Source organism: Cricetulus griseus, chromosome 5 (assembly GCF_003668045.3).
Source record: "Cricetulus griseus strain 17A/GY chromosome 5, alternate assembly CriGri-PICRH-1.0, whole genome shotgun sequence".
Lineage (NCBI taxonomy): Eukaryota > Metazoa > Chordata > Mammalia > Rodentia > Cricetidae > Cricetulus > Cricetulus griseus.
The window spans coordinates 104,377,577-104,398,632 of record NC_048598.1 but is presented as its reverse complement, the minus strand read 5'-3'; the positions used below and the strand labels follow the sequence as shown (position 1 = coordinate 104,398,632).

General features: G+C 40.7%; 1 protein-coding gene across 1 annotated transcript in view; it reads left to right on the top strand.

Annotated features, from left to right (window-relative positions):
• Positions 1–21,056, top strand: part of Catsperb (cation channel sperm associated auxiliary subunit beta) — a 126,714-nt gene that overhangs the window by 79,268 nt on the left and 26,390 nt on the right. Inside the window, exons 14-17 of the mRNA XM_027419131.2 lie at positions 3,453–3,597; positions 6,173–6,327; positions 12,260–12,414; positions 19,346–19,348. Of these exons, the coding sequence (XP_027274932.1) occupies positions 3,453–3,597; positions 6,173–6,327; positions 12,260–12,414; positions 19,346–19,348 (458 nt within the window). The remainder of the gene's footprint in view (positions 1–3,452; positions 3,598–6,172; positions 6,328–12,259; positions 12,415–19,345; positions 19,349–21,056) is intronic.

The window sequence follows — 21,056 nt, the reverse complement described above, 5'->3', positions numbered from 1 at the left end:
ATAACTTCTATCAGTTCCTTTGTTTCTTTGTTAAGTTTCTGTCTGGTGTTCCTGTCCAGTGGTGAGTGGGGTGTTGAAGTCTCCCACTATAAGTGTGTGAGGTTTTATGTGTGAATTGAGGTTTAGTAATGTTTCTTTTATGAATGTGGATGCCTTTGTATTTGGGGCATAGATATTCAGAATTGAGACTTCATCTTGATGGATTTCTCCTGTGATGAGTAGGAAGTGACCTCCTTCATCTCTTTTGATTGATTTTACTTTACATATTAGGATTGCTCCCCCACTTATTTCTTGGGTCCATTTGCTTGGAAAATCTTTTCCCAACCCTTTACTCTGAGGTACCATCTGTCTTTGAAGTTGAGTTGTGTTTCCTGTATGAAGCAGAAGGATGGATTCTGTCTCCATATCCATTCTTCTAGCCTGTGTCTTTTATAGGCGAGTTAAGACCATTAATATTGAGGAATATTAATGACCATTGATGATGTTCATTCTTTTTTGCTTTGGAATTGGTGGTGGTGGTGGAATTGTGTGTGGATTTCCACCCCCATTTTTCTTTGGGCAGTTGGTAAAGTGGGATTATCCATTGCCTGTGTTTTTCTGGTTGTCATTAACTTCCTTGGGTTGGAGTTTTCCAGAACTTTCTGTGGGGCTGCATTGGTGGATATGCATTGTTTGAATCTGGTTTTGTCATGGAATATCTTGTTTTCTCCATGTATATTGATTGAAAGCATTGCTGGGTATAGTAGTCTGGGCTGGCATACATGGTCTCTTAGTGTAGCTAGAATATCTTTCCAGGTTCTTCTGGCTTTCATAGTTTCAATGGAAAAGTCAGGTGTAATTCTGATAAGTTTTCCTTTATATGTTACTTGAGCTTTTTCCTTTGTTGCTCTTAATATTCTTTCTTTATTCTGTATGTTTGGGGTTTTGATTATTATGTGGCAAGGAGACATTTTTGGTCCAGTCTATTTGGTGTTCTGTAGGCTTCTTGTACTTTCATTGGCATGTCTTTCTTTAGGTTTGGAAAGTTTTCTTCTATGATTTTGTTGAATATGTTTTCTACACCTTTGAGTTGGGTTTCTTCACCTTCTTCTATACCTATTATTCTTAGGTTGGGTCTTCTCACAGTGTGCCATATTTCCTGGATATTTTGTGTCAGGGATTTGTTGGACTTAAGATTTTCTTTGGTGATGAGTCTATTACTTCTAGTGTATCTTCAATGCCTGAGAGTCTCTCTTCCATCTTTTGTATTGTGTTGGTTTGCTTGCATCTGTAGTTCCTGATTGTTTACCCAGCTTTTCTTTTTCCAGCATTCCTTCAGATTGTGCTTTCTTTATTGTCTCTATTTCAGTTTTTAGGTCTTGAACTGTTTCCTTAGGAGATTTGTTGATTTCTTATATTTTTGGTTTATTTTTTTCTTCAATTTCTTTAAGGGATTTTTCTCATATCCTCTTTGAGGGTCTCTATCATTTTCATGAAGTTGTTTTTAAGGTTATTCTCTTCTGTTTCATCTGTGTTGGGATGTTCAAGTCTTGCCTGGTGTACAGTCCCTAGACTCCGGTGATGTCATATTGGTTTTTCTGTTGTTGAATATGTTTTTATATTATCTTCTTCCCATACCTTCTTCTGGTGGGTGTAGAAGGAGCCTCTTCCTCTCCTGATGGGTACGAGACCAAGGTTCCCTTCAGGTGGGTGCAAACAGGTCCATGACTCTGATGTTTCTCTTCTTCCCGTGGATGGAGGCAGGACTGGTACCGGGAAGTTGGCAGTCTCAGGGTGGGCTGTATGCGGCTTAGATGGGATCTGCTGTGAGCAGTCCCCAGGCCTCAGGTGTCTCCAAGCAGGGCAAAGGAAAGTGGACCAGAAACAGGCCCAAGCTCACCTAGCTCCGTGGGTGGAGGAAGGGACTACGAACCTTGCTGTCTCTGGGTGTGCTGGATCCTGCTGAATTGGGATCCGCAGTGCTCAGTCCCAGGCCTCAGGTGTCTCCGAGCAGGGGAAAATAAGATGGGCCGGAAACAGGCCCAAGCTTACCTAGTCCCGTGGATGCAGGAAGGGACTAGAACCCTGCAGACTCTGGGTGGGCTGGATCCCGCCGGGATGGGATCCGCAGCAGCACCAAAAGTGTGTTTTATCTGGTATTTCTGGCACTTGACATTGCCTTGTCTCCATCTCTCTCTTTCTGACTTTGTCTATGCATTCTCTACTGGCTTTGCTGAGCTCTTTCTGCTGATGTTCTCCATTCTTGGGCCTCTAGACAGACAGTTCTATCAGGAGCAGCCTGGAAGCTTTATAAAGCTTACAGAACACCTCTGGTCATGAGCCAAGTGAAAAGTAAGGAACACAAAATATAACACATGGAGAAATTTAGTAACAAGAAAGCACTGTGGTGACTTCCAGGCAATGCACTCAGCTCACTTTCACAGTGAGATTTCTCCCCTAGAAATGTGAAGTTTAGTCAAGACAGAGAACAGAGTTTATCTGTGAGATTCTGAGATACACGTGACACGTTACAGTTTTATTTCAAAGATACAAGCTCCTCAATCGTTAACTTCAAAGTATGATTTCTATTTGGATAGAAAGTGGCTAACGACTCCAGAGATTGTCAGTTTAATCTAGAATTTCTGTTCATTTGGTGACTATCTCAAAACATCTATTGAATAACTCCCTCTAGCAATCACACATAGGGAAAGACAAGCAGTGCCAATCTAAACTCACTGAAAACAATCAGGGGAGCAAAGCACAGTGACACCCTCCTGCAGTCCCAACAGTATGGATGCTGAGGCAGGTGTGTTGCTGCCAGTCCAAGGCCAGTTTTGACTCCAATGAGATCTGTGTCAAAGAAAAACAACTTAGGTAACTCACAAGGCCTACCAAAAGTTGTTCAGGTTGATTCAGGCTGAGCATGACTGTACATATCTATAACAACTGCATTAGGGAGCAGAGATAGGCAGATCCAGAGAGCTCACTGGACAGTCAATGTGTCCAAAGCAATAAACTTTCTATTCAATAAAAGACTCTGTCTCAATAAAGTAGAGCACACAATAGAGGAATTCTCAATATCATTCTGTAGTCTCCCCATGAATTTAATACACACACACACACACACACACACACACACACACACACACACACACGAGAGAGAGAGAGAGAGAGAGAGAGAGAGAGAGAGAGAGAGAGAGAGAGAGAGAGAGAATGAGAAGAGAGAATGAGAATGCAATAAAATATCACTCAGCCACTTAGGTGACCTAGTTACTTCTGGCAATAGAAAACTTTGGAAAGGTAAATCAAGTGTTATGTGGAAAGCAGTCAGTGTGTCCCTGAGTTCATGATGGACATTGAGATGTGAGGAAAATAGTACTGCATGGTTTTGCTTTGTAGGAAGATTAGGCTAATAGGTAATTTGGGAAATTGGAGGCCCTTGTTAGTGAGGTATTATCTCTTCATTCCTTTAGGTATGGCTTTCAGAGGATGGTGGCAATTCTTTTGACTTACTATGTGACTTTCTAAGTAACTTTGTAAGAAAGACTGTTCATAGTTTTTATACTTCAGATATAACTTTTATTACACAAAGTGGAAAGATTTACATGACAAAGGCAGGTAAGTACTTTTTTATTTGGGGTTATAGAATGTCCTATTCAAATTGCTACAGAATACATTCGTCTCAGCAATCCATGGAACCTTCTCCAAATAGTCCACACAAAGCAGGTTCAACCATTACAGAAAAACTGAAATAATTTTATGTATTCTACCTGATCACAATGGAATATGAAATCAAATCAATATCAAGAAGAACCATAGAGTACACACAAACTCATGAAGACTAAGTAACATACTAATGAATGAAGAAAACAAGAACATTTTATTTCATTTTATTTAGCTTTTTAGAGTTTCTCAGTATGGTTGTTTTGCATGCACATACGTCTGTGTACGAGTTGTATGCCTGGTGCCCACAGAGGCCAGAAGAGGGTTTGGGGAATCAAAACCGATCTTTATGGAAAACCAGCTAGTGCTCTTTTACCACCGAGCCATCTCTCCTGCCACTGTAAGAAGAAAAGAACTTTAAAATCCTAGAATCAAGCCGGGCTGTGGTGGTACATGCCTTCAATCCCAGACTCGGGAGGCAGAGGCAGGAGGATCTCTGTGAGTTCAAGACCAGCCTGATCTACAAGAGCTGGTTCCATGACAGCCTCCAAAACAATAAAGAGAAACCCTGTCTTGAAATCCCCCCAAAAAATCCTAGAATCAAATAAAAAGGAAAATACAACATATCAAGATTCATGGGATACAGTGAAGATGGTCCTAAGAGAGAAGTTTAGAGCTCTAAGTGCCTATATATAAAAACCAGAGAGATTTCAAATAATGCTAAATCTTATGTCCCTGGAAAAATGAGAACAAGGCAAACCCTAAATCAATATACAGAGACAAACACAGAAAATAATAAGAAATGGAAACAAACAAGTGCCAAGAATGAGTGAAACAGAGTTGGCTCTTTAAAGCAGTAAGCAAAGTTGACAAACCCTTAACAAAGCTAACCAAAAGAAAGAGAAGACCAAAGGGAGTGTTACAACAAATACCAATGAAATTCACAAAATCTTTAGGTGTAACTTTAAGAACACATATTCTACTAAATTGGAAATTCTAAAAGAAATGTTTAAATTTCTGGATATGTGTGACCTACCAAAATTAGGCCAAGATGAAATAAACAATTTGAATGTGCATAACAAGCAGTGAGACTGAAGGAATTGATAAAATCTCCTACAACAACAAAATCCCAGCCCCTGTTGAACTGACTGGCTTATTTTACTATACCTTCAAAGGAGTGACATCAGTGCTTCCCAAACTATTTTACAAAACAGAAATGAAGAAACATTACCAAACTTAGCCTGTTCTATCTCACTTTTGAAAAACAGTGCCTCACACTATGTAGCTCTGGCTGACATGGAACACAAGAGCTGCACCAGGCTAGCCTCAGACTCACAGAAGTATGCCTCCCCAGTGCTGGGTTTAAAGATATGCACCTCTATGCCAAGCCTTCTCAATTCTTTTTGAAGATAATATTACCCTGATAACAAAGCAAATAAAGACACAAAACAACCAAAACACCAAATCATGTGATGAACTTAGGCCAAAAAGTTCTCAAAAAGCGCTTGCAAACTAAAGAACCCATCAAGAACATTAATCACCATTACTCCAGAGATTCTGGATTGGTTTGATATGTAACTGTTATAAATCATATAAATGGACTCTAGCTTAGAAATTACATGGTCACCAGACACGAAAAGTTCTTTGACAAAATACAACATCCCTTCAGGTTTAAAGTTCTAAAAATCTCAGAATACAAGGAACATAGGAACACATATCAATATAAGGGGTACATATAACAAACCTACAGGCAATGTGTTAAAACAATCAAATAATCCCATTCATAGTAGCCCTGATAGGTGAACTATGTTGTAATAAATCTAATAAAGGATGTGAAAGATCTCTACAATGAAAACTTTAAAATACTGAAGAAGTAAATTGAGAAAAACCCTAGAGAATGAAAAGACTTCCAATGCTCATGAATTGGAAGAATCGCTGTTGTGAAACAGGCTGTCCTATCAAAAGCAATCTACGGGTTCCATACAAGCACAATCAGAGTCCTGTTCTGTTCCTCACAGAAAGAGACAAAAACAATTTAAAATTCATACAGAAGGTCGGGCGTTGGTGGCTCACGCCTTTAATCCCAGCACTCTGAGAGTTCGAGGCCAGCCTGGTCTCCAGAGCGAGTGCCAGGATAGGCTGCAAAGCTACACAGAGAACCCCGGTCTCAAAAAAAAAATTCATACAGAAGCCCAAGAGATCCTGGACAAACAGAAATCTAATTAGATGGTTTCGGGAAGAGAAAACACTACCAAGAAGACTAAACCACCTTTCTTCCTTATCCCTTGACTAGACAGCCCCTTCGTTCTGTTCTACTGCCCACTTTGGTGAAGATGTTCTGTAATGAAGAGGAACTGCAAAAGACTTTCCAAGGATGTAAAACAAAGTAGCATGTATTTTACTAATTTAGAAGTCTCCGAGTCCTACTCTCATCTTTAATTTAAACAAGCAAATCTTTATAGGTATAATATAAAATTTCTTCTAGGTGTACTGAATCAGTTTCAAGAGAGTTCTGTTTGTTTCCTGACAGGATTGACAACATACACTCTACATGGAAACTGGGATGACAAAGTTTTCACAATATACTATGATCACTTGGGATTCATACACAAACTGACTCCAGAACTCTTTGACACTGATTCATCATCTTCAGACTCTCAAACTTCTAATCGGATTTTTGGAAAGGTCAGTAATATGATGCACTGAAAAGTGTTCATCTTGTTTTAAGAACAGATGCCACATTCTTTGTGCAGAACAATGAATGAAACAGTATTTTTCTTAATAATACCCTTTTAAGGATTTTAAATTTGTGTGTGTGTGTGTGTGTGTGTGTGTGTGTGTGTGTGTACATATAAGGGCAGGTGTTTGTGGAGGCTAAAGATGCAGGGTTACCATAAAGCTAGAGTTACAGGCAGTTGTGAACCACTTAGCAGGGTCCCTGAAAACCAAACACAGGTTCATTGGCAGAGCAAGTATGTGTTCATAACAGCTGAATCATATCTCCAGATCCATCCGGACACTCTTTGCTAAAGGAAAACTTTGTATGCAACATTGAGCACTTCCAATAAACACTGAGCTCTTAGAGACTACTGAGACTCCAAAATGGAAATGGGGTGAAAAAGGAGAAGTGGTAGAAACTGTTGAAGATGTTATTATTTGGAAATAGACTTCTGAGAGATTTGAGGAACTAAAGAAAGTGATAAAGGAAATACAGGAGAGATACAGGTGGCTAACAAGAGCTGAAGAACTAATTGAAGCTGGACACATGGATAGCAGATGGGATGAGCTTTGCAGTGGCATTGCCATGAAAAAGCAAGTTGAGGAGGAAGAGGCTGAAGTAAAAAGGGAGGCTGCAGATGCTGCATACTCAGCAAGCAGTGAAAACACCTCCTCGAAGGCTACCAAATGTGATAGTCCACTCGCCTACAGATTCTACCTCCCCAGGAGGTGATTATCCACTTGGAGACTACTCCAACCACGATGGAAGAGGCTACCTCTGGGGTAACCACTGGGACTTTTCCGAGTACCCAGTCACCTTGTTTCCTGGGATTCCTGACACCCTTCCTCCAGGCTCTGCACCCTTAGAAGTCCCAATGACCTCAGTAACAGATGATTCACCCCAGAAAGAAAGATACTTGTACAGAAAGCAACTCCATGCCCCTCCCCTCTGATGCCAGAGCTCATGAAGAAGGGCAGCCTCCTGCCTACTAGCCTCAGACTGGTAGATGAGAGTAAGATGTCTGTGACTTCTGGTCACCTGAACAGCACATATGTTCTGCTGGAGGTAGGTGGTCTTCTTCCCATGATACATGGTGGGGAGACACAGCCAGCAAGCAGTACTGTTGCATCCTCCCCTTCTGCCTCAAGTACTCCCAGTCTTTCCCAGCTTTTAGAAGCTGCTCCTACACAGTTTACCACTCCTCTTCCTTCCTTCACTACTGTTGCCAGTGAGACTCCAGTTAAACTTGTTCCACCCCCTGTAGAGTCTGTGTCCCAGGCTACCATTGCCATGATGCCTGTGCTGCCAACACCATCTTCTGCTCCAGCTGTCTTCACTCCTGAAAGTGTAGCTCCAGTGAATCAGCCCAACACCTGTGTTCCCCTGGAAGCTGTCAGGGATCTACATACTGTGACTGTGTGCATGGATGGATAGCAGTGAAATCTCCATGATCATTAATTCTATCAAAGAAGAATGTTTCCAGTCAGGGGTAGCAGAGTTTCCTGGTGGATCAAAGGCTCCGTGCATAGATGGAAAGGAAGATTTAGATCTGGCTGAGAAGATGGATATTGCTGTGTCTTACAGAGGCGACGAGTTGGACTTTGAAACAGTTGCAGACGTCACTGCCATCCTTGAGGACAAGGTTGATAATCATCCTGACGGGCTGGATGTGGCAGCTGTAGAAGCAACACTATCATTGTGTGAAGAAAATGATGACCTGAAGTCCCTGCCTGGCCCTTGGGAGCAACCTGTCCAGCAGGAGCGGGACTAGCCAGTACCTCTTCCAGCACAGAGGTGACAGTCAAATCAAGAGAGGCTAGACTTTGAGGAAACAGAAAACAAAAGTAATCCATGAACTGGGACACCAGGGAGTCAGGTGCTGAGATTAAGGTGGAAGCTGCAGAGCCAGAGCCAGGCATGTCAGGGGCTGAGACAGTAGATGAAGGTGGTCCAGTTTTGAGTATGGAGCCACCAGAACTCAGAAGTCAAGACTTAGATGAAGAACCTGGAAGTTGTGCAGCCGGAGAGATTCGTGAAACACATGGTTCCAGTGGGAAAGGTGATGAGATGCCACGTTCACCTGTGAAGACAGAGGCATCTTCTGAAAGCACGTTGTCTATATCACATGGCTCAAATCCTATTGAAGATCCTTTAGAGGCAGAGACTCAACACAAGTTTGAAATGTCTCATTGAAAGAAGAATCAGAGACTATTTTTGGAAGCCAGATAAAGGCTTCCAGGTGAGGAAGGGAAAGAAGATGGAGTCGGTGAAGTAGCTAGCCTAGAGGAGCCTGAGGAAGAGGATCAAGGAGAAGGCTATTTGTCTGAAATGGAGAATGAACCCCCTGTGAATAAAAGTGACGATGGCTTTAGTATACATAATGCCACACTGTAGTCACACACACTGGCAGACTCTATCACAAGCAGCCCTGTCTCTTCACAGATCTCTGTGTGTAGTGGAGATCAAGAAGCAACTCAGGCTCTGAAAATATGGAAGAAAGCCATTATGCTTGAATGGAGGGCTGCAGCAAATCATAGATATGCCAATGTGTTTCTGCAACCTGTTACACACGACACAGCACCTGGCTACCGTAGCATTGTGCGAAGACCTATGGATTTGTCAACAATTAAAAAAAAAAACTTTGGAAATGAACTGATCTGCAGCATAGCCAAGTTTCAGTATGACACTGTACTGATGTTCAGAAGAGACCCAGAGAGATGTCCTGGAACAGATCCAGAAATCCTTGGCCACACAGTTGATTGTGCAAACATCTTTGTCTGGGATCAGTGTTAAAGGTCTTGGGGGAAGAGAAGGATATCTATCTGAGAAGGATAGGGGAGCCAGGGGGCGCCGCTGTGTCATTAAAGCAGATATGAAAATGACGAAGTGAAGCCTCAGAGTTCCCTCTTTGAGCTGAACCTGAAATAAACAAGATATATCATGGGTTTGTGGGCTTAGGTCCACACTTGATCTTAGTCAAAAGGCCAAGAAGCAATACAGGCCCAGAAGAGAAGGTTCCTGGGCCAAATGACATGAATTGAGAAAAATCTCTTTTCAGAGAGTTGGAGTAGCACAGTTGCCCGTTTTTAGGGCAAATATCATGGGTTGTATTAATGTCCTAATGTGTAGCTAGCAGATTGTAGCAAATTTGTTCTGTCTTGTGAACCGTATGGACTTTAAAAAAAAAATAAACCTGTGAAGTGTGTGTGTTTAACAAACAGAAGAAAAACTCTGGTCTTTGGTGTGAATCCTTTGTGTTTGAAGTGGGTTTTCTCCACCATATCTAATCATATATGGGGATCAGATTGTTAGAGCTGAGAAGTGGTCTTATAAGCTGCCTGCTGCAACTGAGAAGAGATGAGTAACTAAGACTAAATTCATAATTAGTGTGAATTAAGTATTCGATAAGGTCTATTGGGGTTTTCGTGAATGTTTGGATAGTGTTAAGCTTTTCAGGATCTAGTTCATATATAATTTCACAGAGATTAGAATATAGACAAAGGCAGCAAAATATGTCAGGAACGTTTTGTGCCAGGACTGTCTTTGCCCATACTACCTGTATTTCCATAGGTAGAACTCTTGCACAATATATGAGGTGGTATCTGTAGTTTGACAAGGCTAGCCTAGAGCTCAAAATCCTCCAATTTCAACTTCCCCAGTAGCTTAGATTTCAGGTGTCTGTACCACACTGGGCTAAAAGTGCTTTAAAAAACAACAACAAAAACATCCTGTTAAATTTATTTATGTAAAGGTAATCTCTGAGAGTTGGGAAGTTTAGGGGGGAATATATTTTGGCAGTATAATGGCACTGCTCTCAGCTAATGTCCTTGGCAGTCTCCAGTGCTGGGGGAAAGAAATCATTGGAAAACAACATGGTGGCACATGCCAGTAATCCCAGGACGTGGGAAACTGAGGCAAGGGGATAGCTTACTGTTTGAGGCCAGCCTTGACTTCATAGAGAGATCTTGTCTCAATTTCGTATGTTTCAGTGGGTTCAGGTCCTGCTACCATGCCTGACCAGCTAAGTTTGATCCCTGAAACTCACATGGTGGGAGGAAAGAACTGACTCCTGCAAGCTCTGCTGTGACCTCCACACACAGTGGCATGTACATTCTCATATATATATATATATATATATATATATATATATATATATATATATATATATATATGACACACACACACAAATTTAATTAAATTTTTAAAAATGTATTAAGACCTTGTGGCCTCAGTTCTATCTATTCCTAACTTATGTTACTAAATAAAAATATTCACTTAGTAAAATAAAAAGAAAGAAATGAATACTCATTAAGAAAGCATGCAAGAGTAAAATGTCTTTCATCAGAGTTTGGTAAAACTGTCATTTGTCTTAAGGAAAATAGAAAAAAAATAATGGATCTCTTTAATGATAAGTCCAGGCCTAGAGAGGTATCTCTGCCTGAGAACATTTGCCACTCTTCCAGAGGACCAGAATTTGGTATTCAGAACCCACACAGTGACTCAACCATTCATAACTATAGCTCCAGATTATCCAAAACATGTTTATTACTTCTAAGAGCAGTAAGTACACATTTGTGACACATACTCAAGCTGTGCTGGTTGGATTTTGTCAACTTGACCCAAACAGATACATCTGGGTAGAATAATGTCTTTTGAGGAATTGCTTACATCAGACTGGCTTGGAGCCAAGTCTTTAAGGCGTTTTCTTGATTGCTGATTAATGTGTGCAGTCACAGCAAGAAGCATTCTTATATGGCCTCTGCTTCATTTTCTGCCTCCAAGCTCCTGACTTATGTCCTTTCCCTAATTTTCCTTCCTGATGGACTTTAAGCTACAATCTGAAATAAGCCATTCCCTCCCCAATTTGCTTATGGTCAGCACTAGAGAGTAAACTAGCACAGAAGGAGAGTACTTACACACTTATGATTTGAATAAATATATTAAAGTATATATTATATACTTTATCTGTATACCAGGCCAAGACTAGAGGTGGAGAAGAGGGTGTTTTGTATCCTCTGTCTGAGACATGCACACAAAGTAAAGAGAGGAATTCCATGAGGGGAGATGCCAGCATGTTCTCTGAGCTGGAGTCTGGATTCTGCAAATGTACAAAGTGGATGATGTGAGCAGTCTGATAGACATAACCACAAAAAAGCAGCCATGTCAGAATTTCACTATTGTCACAGTTTTGCAGAAAGTAGCCTAGTTCTCTTCAGTGAACGTTGAAATTGTTAAGATGGAGAAACTATAAGGATTCTTATACTCAGGACAAATTTGAAGAACTCTGATTCAACAACTTTACTTCTTTTTCTCTACAAATGACACATGCATCTTCTCTGAAAAAAAAAAAAGCCATCACTATCACTTACTATGTGTTGGGCATGGCTGTGAACTCTTCATCTTATAACAACTATTTGCCCTCATTTTCTTAGGAGGGAAGCAAGGTACACAGAGAGTCAATAACTACCCAGATTATGTTGGGGATTAGAATCAGGCTTTTCACTGAGGCAACTGATTCAGGGTTGTCCTCTTAGCCACCCTATTTCTCTATCTTTTTCATTCTTGGTGAGTACCCAAAATTCAAACACTGTGAGAAAAACGTGACAGAAAATGTCTGTTGGAGGCAATACTTGATGGATAAAACCCAAAACAGACTACAGTGTCTAGAACCCCCAACGCGCGCGCACACACACGCACACACACACACACACACACACACACACACACACACACACACACACACACAGATATCCAAAGAGCATATAGTTATATTACTCCAATCAATAAGTAAAGCAGTATCATTTTGATATGGAGGGGAAATACATTTGCTATTTGAATTGCATTCTAATTGCAGCATCAGACACTCAATATACAATATTTCCTTTTCTCCAATTTCAGCCTCCTGATTTGGGATTTAATACTGCACTAGCCCCGCAGTATATCACTCCCAATGAGATGATTTTCTTTGCGTATGTACCTCTGACTGAACCTAACTATAACCTATACAGAAGGAAGTTCAAAAGTATTCACCTTGGGAAAGTGATAAACCACAGGTAATTGAAGATTTGCTCACACTTATTTAGAACACATGCAGGTTTTCAGATTCAAATTTTTAACCTAGTTTTTGAAGATTTTCTTGGTTTAATAAGTTTTTTAATGTCTTTTATGACGAAATACATTTTTGAGATGATTATCACTATATAGTATTTGCTGGTCTAGAACTTTCTAGGTTGACCAGGCTAGAGTCTGACCTCCCTGAGATCTCCCTGCCTCTATCTCTTAATGGATTTCTCTGGCTTTTGATTATCTTTGTGACTATTTGATTGAGTTTCTCATGTTTCCTTAAGGGAGAAAAAAAAAGGTCTCTTAACAGAAGTTATATCTTAAAGCAACCAAATTCTGTTTTGTGTCTGCAATTAGTTTGTGAGAGGAATTTATTTACCTTTCTCATGTGCCTTAATAATTATTTTTCTTTTGTTTTGAAATATTTATTCTCACTCTGTGTGTGTGTGTGTGTGTGTGTGTGTGTGTGCGCGCGCGCGCGCGCGCGTGCGCGCGCGCTCACACACATGTGCACTCGCACACACGCACGAGCGAGTGAGTGCCACATGTGGGATCAGAAGACAACCCACAGGGATTCAAATACTGTGCCATCTTGCTGGAGGCTAATTCTGCTTAATTAGTTACCTTAGAAATTTAGGAAAAGGACATGTTCCTGATGCTACTGAGTGGGTCAAGAGTTGTGTTATACTTCCCTCTTCTGTAAAATGTATTGGCCTGTGCACTACAGAGAACTGTCTTTGTTTTCTTACACAATCACTTACAGCTTTCTCTTCCTAGGGAAGGAGGGCGGGGGAGGGGGATGATGAAGTTTGAGAGGACTAATCCTTAGATAGCACTGATTGACTATTTGAGGCCTGTGTGTAAGTTTCTGATACCCAATCTGTGGAGTAAGGGTTTTGCCTTCCATGAAACAAAATTCAGAAACTCAAGTGATGCTGTAGCCTGCTTCTTCTTGTTCTCTGATTCTTCCCAGGTTGCCTGTGCTGCCAGTGTCTGTAGTCACTATCTTGCCCTAGTCTTTGTCTTGAACCTTCAAATGGAAGCCATGGAACTTTCACTGTGTATCAATTCCCTTTGCCCAAGTGCGCCAGCATTTCCAAGCTCACACGTTGGCACAGACTTGACCTTTGGCAGGCGTAACAGTTTAGGCTCATGCTTACTTTCTTGTGTCGTGGTCAGCACTGTTTCCTTTTCCCATGCTCTTCCACTGAAGTGGACATGATCCTGGTGTTCGGTGTTTCCTTCAAGCTGCTAATCCCACTATATTTCTGGTTAGTTCTGGCTTAATTAATTTTCTATTGCTACTAAAGAACACTTGAAACTGGGTAATTTACAGAGAAAAGGGCTTTGCCTGGGCTTTTGATTGCAGCCACTAAAATATCCAAGCTAACACTTCCAACTGTGGTCAGGGCAGTGACCTTAACTTGATGGTGGAAGTAGATAGATAGACAACTGGATGTTCGAGAAACAGAAAACCAATGTCTCCTCATAACTATTTAATTCTCAAGACAGGGCTGTTCCCATGATGTAAACATTGTTGCTGAAGGTTTCTTCCCAGCCTGGTCCTGCAGCCCCTTCAATCCCAAATAAACACACGGATGCTATTTTAATTATGAAACTGTTGACCGATGGCTAGGGCTTCTATTGGATAGCTCTGTCTTAATTATTAACCCATTTCTATTAATCTAAGTATTTCCACATGTTCTTATCTTATCAGAGAAGGGTCCGGACCTCTAACTCCCTTGGCGGCTACATGTCATTCTGCCTACCTTTCCCAGAATTCTTCTTGTCCTGGTCCTACCTATCTTCCTGCCTCATTGGCCAGACAATGTTTTATTCATCAACCAATAAGAGAATCATATATATACAAGGACATTCTCCATCAAAACATTTGATGTATTAGTCAGTGTTCTCTAGAGATATGGAACTTATAGAATGTGTGTGGGGGGTGTCAGAATATTGAACTGGCTGTGGTGCAGCTGGTCCAACAATCTACCAGTGGAAGGTTCAATAATCCAGTAGTTATTTCAGCCCACAAGGCTGGGTGTATCAGCTGCTCTTCAGTATATTCCAGAATCCCAAAGAAGTAGGCTCTACTGCCAGGAAAGAATAAACTTGTCAGTGAAAGCAAGAGCAAGCAGGGGAAAAGCTAAAAGATTTTTTCTTCATGTTCTTTCTAAAGGCTGCAACCAGAAGGTGTGGCCCTGATTGAAGGTGTATCTTCCCACCTTCAAAGATCCAGATTTTAAAGTGCGTCTTCTCACTTCAAATTATTTAATTAAGAAAAAAGTCCCTCATTGGTGCCCAGCCACTTGGGTTTTAGTGGATTGCAAATGCAGTTAATTGACAACCAAGAACAGACATCATCTCTCCACTGAACTCAACTGCACAGCACCCTATGTGGAGGAAGAAACCCTCAGCATGAGTGTTGGTGGGCACAAATCTTAGTCAAAGTATGTCTACCTAATAGCCATAAGGAAAGAGATGAGTTGATATTTTCTTTTCTTGTAATTGAAACAAAAGCAAAAGCTTCATTTCCCCTTGTATCATAATCTTGTATTTGCTAAGTTCTTGTAATAATTTTGATGCTTTTCTACATATTATTTTTGATGTTCCTAGTAGACATAGATACACTTCTAAGTAAATAATCATATCACCTACAAGCAACTTGTTTCTTTCTTAACATTTCTTAGCATATTAAGCTTTTTCCTATTACAGTGTGCAGGCCTGATAATAAATATATTAAGTAGAAGATATCTGGCTTCCTTGTTGCTCCTGATTTTTAAAAAAAACAGTTTAAACATTTTACCATAACATAATCTTTCTACAGTTTTTAACCCTTTAAAAAATTTTCTTGCTAAAAGATTTATAATTTGCTGGCTGGAGAGAAGGATCCGTGAGTAAGGAACTTGCTGAACAAGTATGAGGGTCTGAGGCGACAACTCCAGCACTCATGTGAAAAACCTGGCATGCAATGGTGTACCTGAGGTCCCTTGTCTGGAAGGCAGTGGCAGGAGAATCCTACAGGCTCACTGGCCAGTCAGTCTAGTCCATTTGTAATCTCTACTTTCACTGAGAGACCCTGTACTTGCCCGCTCCCAAAAGGTATATGATTCTGGGGAGATAGCTCAGTAATTAAGAGCTCCCATTGCTCTTCCTGGGGCCCCAAGTTTGGCTACTAGTTCCATGTCATGCAGCAGGCAGCTCACAATTGCTAAAGATATGGATATTTGGATTTTTATTTTTTTAAACATATATGAGCTAATCAACTCAACTTTCTCCTTTTATTTTGATGAATATCATGAGTGATATTGTGGATTTAAAAATATTGTCTTGGTCATTTTGTGTTGTTTATCATATATGTATGGACTTAGTTTGCTAACATTTAGAAATTTAGCATATGTGTTAAAAAGTGAAGTTACAATTTTTCACATGTATTTTTGCCCTTGAAATGTTTTATGGTCTGTTAGATTATAAAACCTTATAAATATTGTTTCATAGAAAAATCTTAGGATCTTCATTTTCTGTGCTTTGAAAGTTTGCTTTTGGAAATTAATTGAAATTTACGCTATGTCCTGGGGGAAAAAGCTACTCATACAGTCAATTATTGTGAATATATTTGTGGTGAGGAACATTTTTTACCTCTACCCTTTTAGGAATATTTCATATGTAGTCCCGAGAATTGAACTAAACTGAAACAAAGCACACAGTTTTAATTAGTATAAAATTTATGTGGCATGGAAATTCTCATAAGAAAATGAAGACCCAGTTCAAGTTGAATACTTCTCTTTTTCTAGGAGTTTATTTCTATTCCCTTCAGATTGTGCAATTGCCAAGCATTGTTTCTATCACTTCAGGGCAGAGAGGGGCCTCAAAAGCCTCACGAGTTCTCATCACATTCATGAGGGAATGTTAGCGGACCTGTTTTTCTAAGAGTCTCTTGTGAATAATCACAGTTTCTGTCATTTCAAGATGGCAATCGCCATTTTATGCCCAGAAAATAGACAGTTCTACAACCCTCCGCCCCTTCCTCTGGCTCTTTCATCCTCTCCATCTCTCTCGCCCCCAATGTTCCCTGAGCCGTCGAGAGGTGATATAGCTTGGATGCTTATTTTCCCATTTAGGGATGAGCATTGACCCACTATGCTACAGCATAGTCCTTTCCTATCAGCAATTTGACCAGCTACAAGTTTGTGTACTGGCTACATCACTGGCTCACATTTAACCAGCTTTCTTATACAACCTTAATCCACCTTCCCAAAGAAAGGTGCTGCCTACAGTGAGCTGATTCCACCCTCTACATCAATCAGCAATCAAGACAGTCCCTCACAGAAATGCCAACAGGCTCATCTGATCTAGTCAGATTACCCAATGGAGGCTTTCCACTCAGAGGACTCTAGGCTGTGCCAATATAGTCATTAAAACTAGTCTGCACAGGAGGCTGGAGAGATAACTAAGTGGTGAGGAGTACTTGTTCTTCCAGAGGAACCAGCAGCACCCTCTTTATGGCTCACAATTTGTGTCTCCAGTTTCAAGGGATCCAGTGCCTTCTGACCTGTGCCAATACCCAGCATACATGCAGGCAAAGCAATCATACAAGTATTATTAAAACTTACTAGAATAAGCAGTGATGATATAACTATCACAAAGTCTAACCACTTATCAATACTTTAAGGGCCAAATTCTCAATACATGGACCTTAAAGGACAAAGGACAGGCAAATTATAGCAACATTCTGATGAATAGACATAAGCATCCAATTAAATAAAGAAAAGTCAATTAGATCTTGTATAAAATATGAAGAAAGTAAATATAAGACATGGGATGTGAGAAGGATTGAGTGGTGAGGACCAAATGCCAAGAAAAGTGCTGTCCAAGTGAAAGAAATTCAGATGAGAATACAGTGGCCAAGAAATAAGTGGGGAGTGTTTAATAAGCAGGAAGAAGGCCAGTGTGCGCAAGCATGTAGAGGCGGCATAGCACAAAGGTCAGTGAGACGGCAAAGGCCGTATTGTTGTGAGTCTACCCTTTAATGGCTGAGCTATCCCTCTAGCCTGTAAAGGTTGTATTGTATGGGGAAGTATACTGGTTCATTTGTGTGAACCAGATGCAAGCTAGAGTCATCAAAGAGGACAGAGCCTCAGTTGAGGAAATGCCCCCCATGAGATCCAGCTGTAAGGCATTTTCTCCATTAGTGATTGATGGGGTAGGCCCAGCCCATGGTGGATGGTACCATCCCTAGGCTGGTGGTCCTGGGTTCTATAAGAAGACAGTCTGAGCAAGCCAGGGGAAGCAAGCCAATAAGCGGCTCTCCTCAATGGCCTCTGCATCAGCTCCTGCCTCAAGGAGAGAACCTTTCCCGACTTCCTCCAATGATGAACAACAACAACATGGAAGTGTAGGCCAAACAAACCCTTTCCTCTCAACTTGCTTTCGGGTTGTGGTCTTTTGTCACAGCAATAAAAACTATGAGCATGACAGATAGTATTATAGGCTACATGAGGAATGTCTGCAAAACCAGTGTGAAATGTTACGTTGAAGATTGAACCACTCAGATTTTTTTTTTTTTGAAAATTCATTCTGACTGTAATGGGAAGGATGACACAAGATAAGAGTAAAATGTCCCAGAGCCCTTAGGGCCTATAAAATAGAAGCAATGGGGCTGAGACAGGTAGATCTGAGAAGGGCAGGACCAGGTGGACTATGATAGAGTCAAGTGAGGAGGAGTCAAGAGTCGTGTGGGTGGCTGACAACATGACTCAGCCAGTAAAATCACTTGTTGTACAAGCCTAATGACTTGCATTTCATCTCTGTAACCCACACAGGAGTGAGAGAACCCACTCCCCAAAGTTGTCCTCTGATTTACACACAGGTGGCTGTAGTCACACACACACACACACACACACACACACACACACACACACACACACACACACACACACACACACACACCACACACACACACCACATGCACTAAGCATCCTAATGAGTCAAATTTAAAAATAGTTCTATAGGATTTGGTTTTCAGCTCAACTGAGTGCTGTCAGTTTTTGAGATGAAGAACATGGAAATTCAGCAGAATAGCTGTAACTTCACATTAGAAATTACAGTTTCAAGTGTCTGTTGTGCCTTTAAAAGATGATATGGACAGTTGAATATATAGATTCATTGTGCAACAAAGAGTGGGTAGCCAGCATGTGGCTTTGTTCACATAATGCATGGGTGACGCTACTGCAGGAGATTGTTTAAATACAGAAGAGGCCTTCCAGGAACAGAGATTGGGCCCAGGAGTGAAGTCTGAAGATGAGCGGTCAGGGGTAGAAAAGCCTAGGAGGAAGGAGGCATCTAAACCCAGGAAAAGGGATGACTCCAAAAGCTTTCCAATGGTTGTAGCAGCTTAAATAAGGACCAAAAGTTACTTTGGATTTGGAGGCATTCTGGAGTAGAGTGACCTGGATGAAAGCAATATCACTGACATGAGATACAGAAGATAGAGTGAGCTAGAGAGATGGAACAGTTGTTGGATGGAAGCCTCCAATGTACCCATTCACACTTATGTCAGTCAACTTTATACAGTGTTTGCCCACTCAACAGTTATTCCTCTTTGTCTCCAGAACACACTGACCTTTAAATGGAAGCCCATCCTTTATTGTCCAAGTCCCCTTTCTTTCTTTTTTAAAGGTTTGTTTCTGTCCTCTCCTTGAACCACATAGTACTCCAGTCACCTAAAAAGCAATTCTTTGACACTTAGAGACTCCCAAGTGAGACAGGTTAGGGGACAGCTTTGTTAATTGAGTTGACTGATGACCTTGACCGTTGACTTCAGACACAAAGAGCTTAACTTCTTAAAAATTAGTGATCTGTGAGGTTTTTTTATTTATTTAACTGGAGATTTACAACAAAATTGAGGAGTAAAATCAGCAAGTTGTCATGTACATCACAACTACTCTTTTGTTTTCCCCTTTTGAGATTTTCTTTTTCCTCTTTAAGTATGTCTATTACATTCCTATTACCCTGCTTAAACAAGACCTGAACAATTGTTACATCACTAGACATCCTAACATAGAAGGGGAAATTTGATAGGGCCCCATCAATAAATAAAGAACTAGAGGCAACCACTGTGTGCTGAGAGCTGGGACAATAGTCTTCCTAGGGCATGAGCCCCTTCATTGGTTATCCAATACCAAGCTGTCAGACCCGAAATCATGTACACACTAACTGGACTAAGCAGATTTTACACACACACACACACACACACACACACACACACACACACACACACCCCACCACCACCACCACCACCAACAACAACAACAACAACAACAACTAGAAGAAAAGAGGTAATGAATTTGAAAGGGAGAAAGATGAGGGAGGAGCTGATACAGGAGGAGTTGAAGGGAGGGGTTGGAGGGAAGTGATTTAATTATATTTCAAAAAAATTTTAAAAGATACCTATAATTTCTAATTGCTTGATAATTATTTAGTGATGAATAGTAGTCCACTGTCTGTTTGAAACGCAGTTCATATAAATATTCACCCATTGTTTTAAATTATTTTTATTGTTTTATGCACGGATGTTTTGACTAAACAGGCATCTAACTGTGCACTATGTGTATCCCAGTGCCCGTGGAGGCCAGAAGAGGGCTTTGACTCTCCCGGAACTCGAGTTACAATGGTTGTGAGCTGCCATTTGGATTCTGGGAATGAGAGCTGGTCCTCTGCAAGAGCAGCCAGTGCTCTTAAACACTGAGCATCTCCCCAGCCCCAACCTATTCACCAACTGAAAGACTTGCCAGTTCATCCCCAAGATCAAAATGCTGGTAGTATCCACACGCAGGCTGTGGTGTAGACATGCCCTTTCACTTCACTTGGGTAAATACCTAGGAATATTGCATATGGTAGGAATATGTTTGAGATTAAAAGAAGCCGCCTAACTCCCCATACCTTTCTACATTCCCACCAGCAATAAATTAGAATTTCTTTCATACATCCTTACCAACATTTGGCATTGTTAGTGTTTAGGGTTTTGTTATTTTACTTTCCAGTTACCTGTTGCTGTAGGATGTATGCATGATGTGTTGCTCTCTCTCTCTCTCTCTCTCTCTCTCTCTCTCTCTGTGTGTGTGTGTGTGTGTGTGTGTGTGTGTGTGTGTGTGTGTGTGTATCCATCTCCCCAGTGCTGGATTACTAGACCTTACTCTGGGTTCTCTCTTTCTTTTCTTCTTGCTCTCCACTCTCCTTTCATGACCATTTTCAGTCTGGATCCTTCCAGATGACTCTGATTATTCTCTCCCTCTTATCTCCAATATATCTTCTGCATCACTCCTAGGAGCAGTTACATCCTCATTTTAAAATTTTTTCATTCAAATGTGAAGTATCAAATTCCTTTCTATTAAATTTGTCTTAATTTACAATCATAGAAGTAATGAATATGCATCTATTTCCATTCAAGTATCATCTCTGCTGAACTCTGACATTTATAAGTATTTATAGGCTGGGAGTGTGGATCAGAGGTAGAGCATTTGCCTAACATTCATGAAGTTCTAGGTTTGACCCCAGAACTAAAATGATGATATTTAGATAGATAGATGATAGATAGATAGATAGATAGATAGATCAATGACAGATAGAT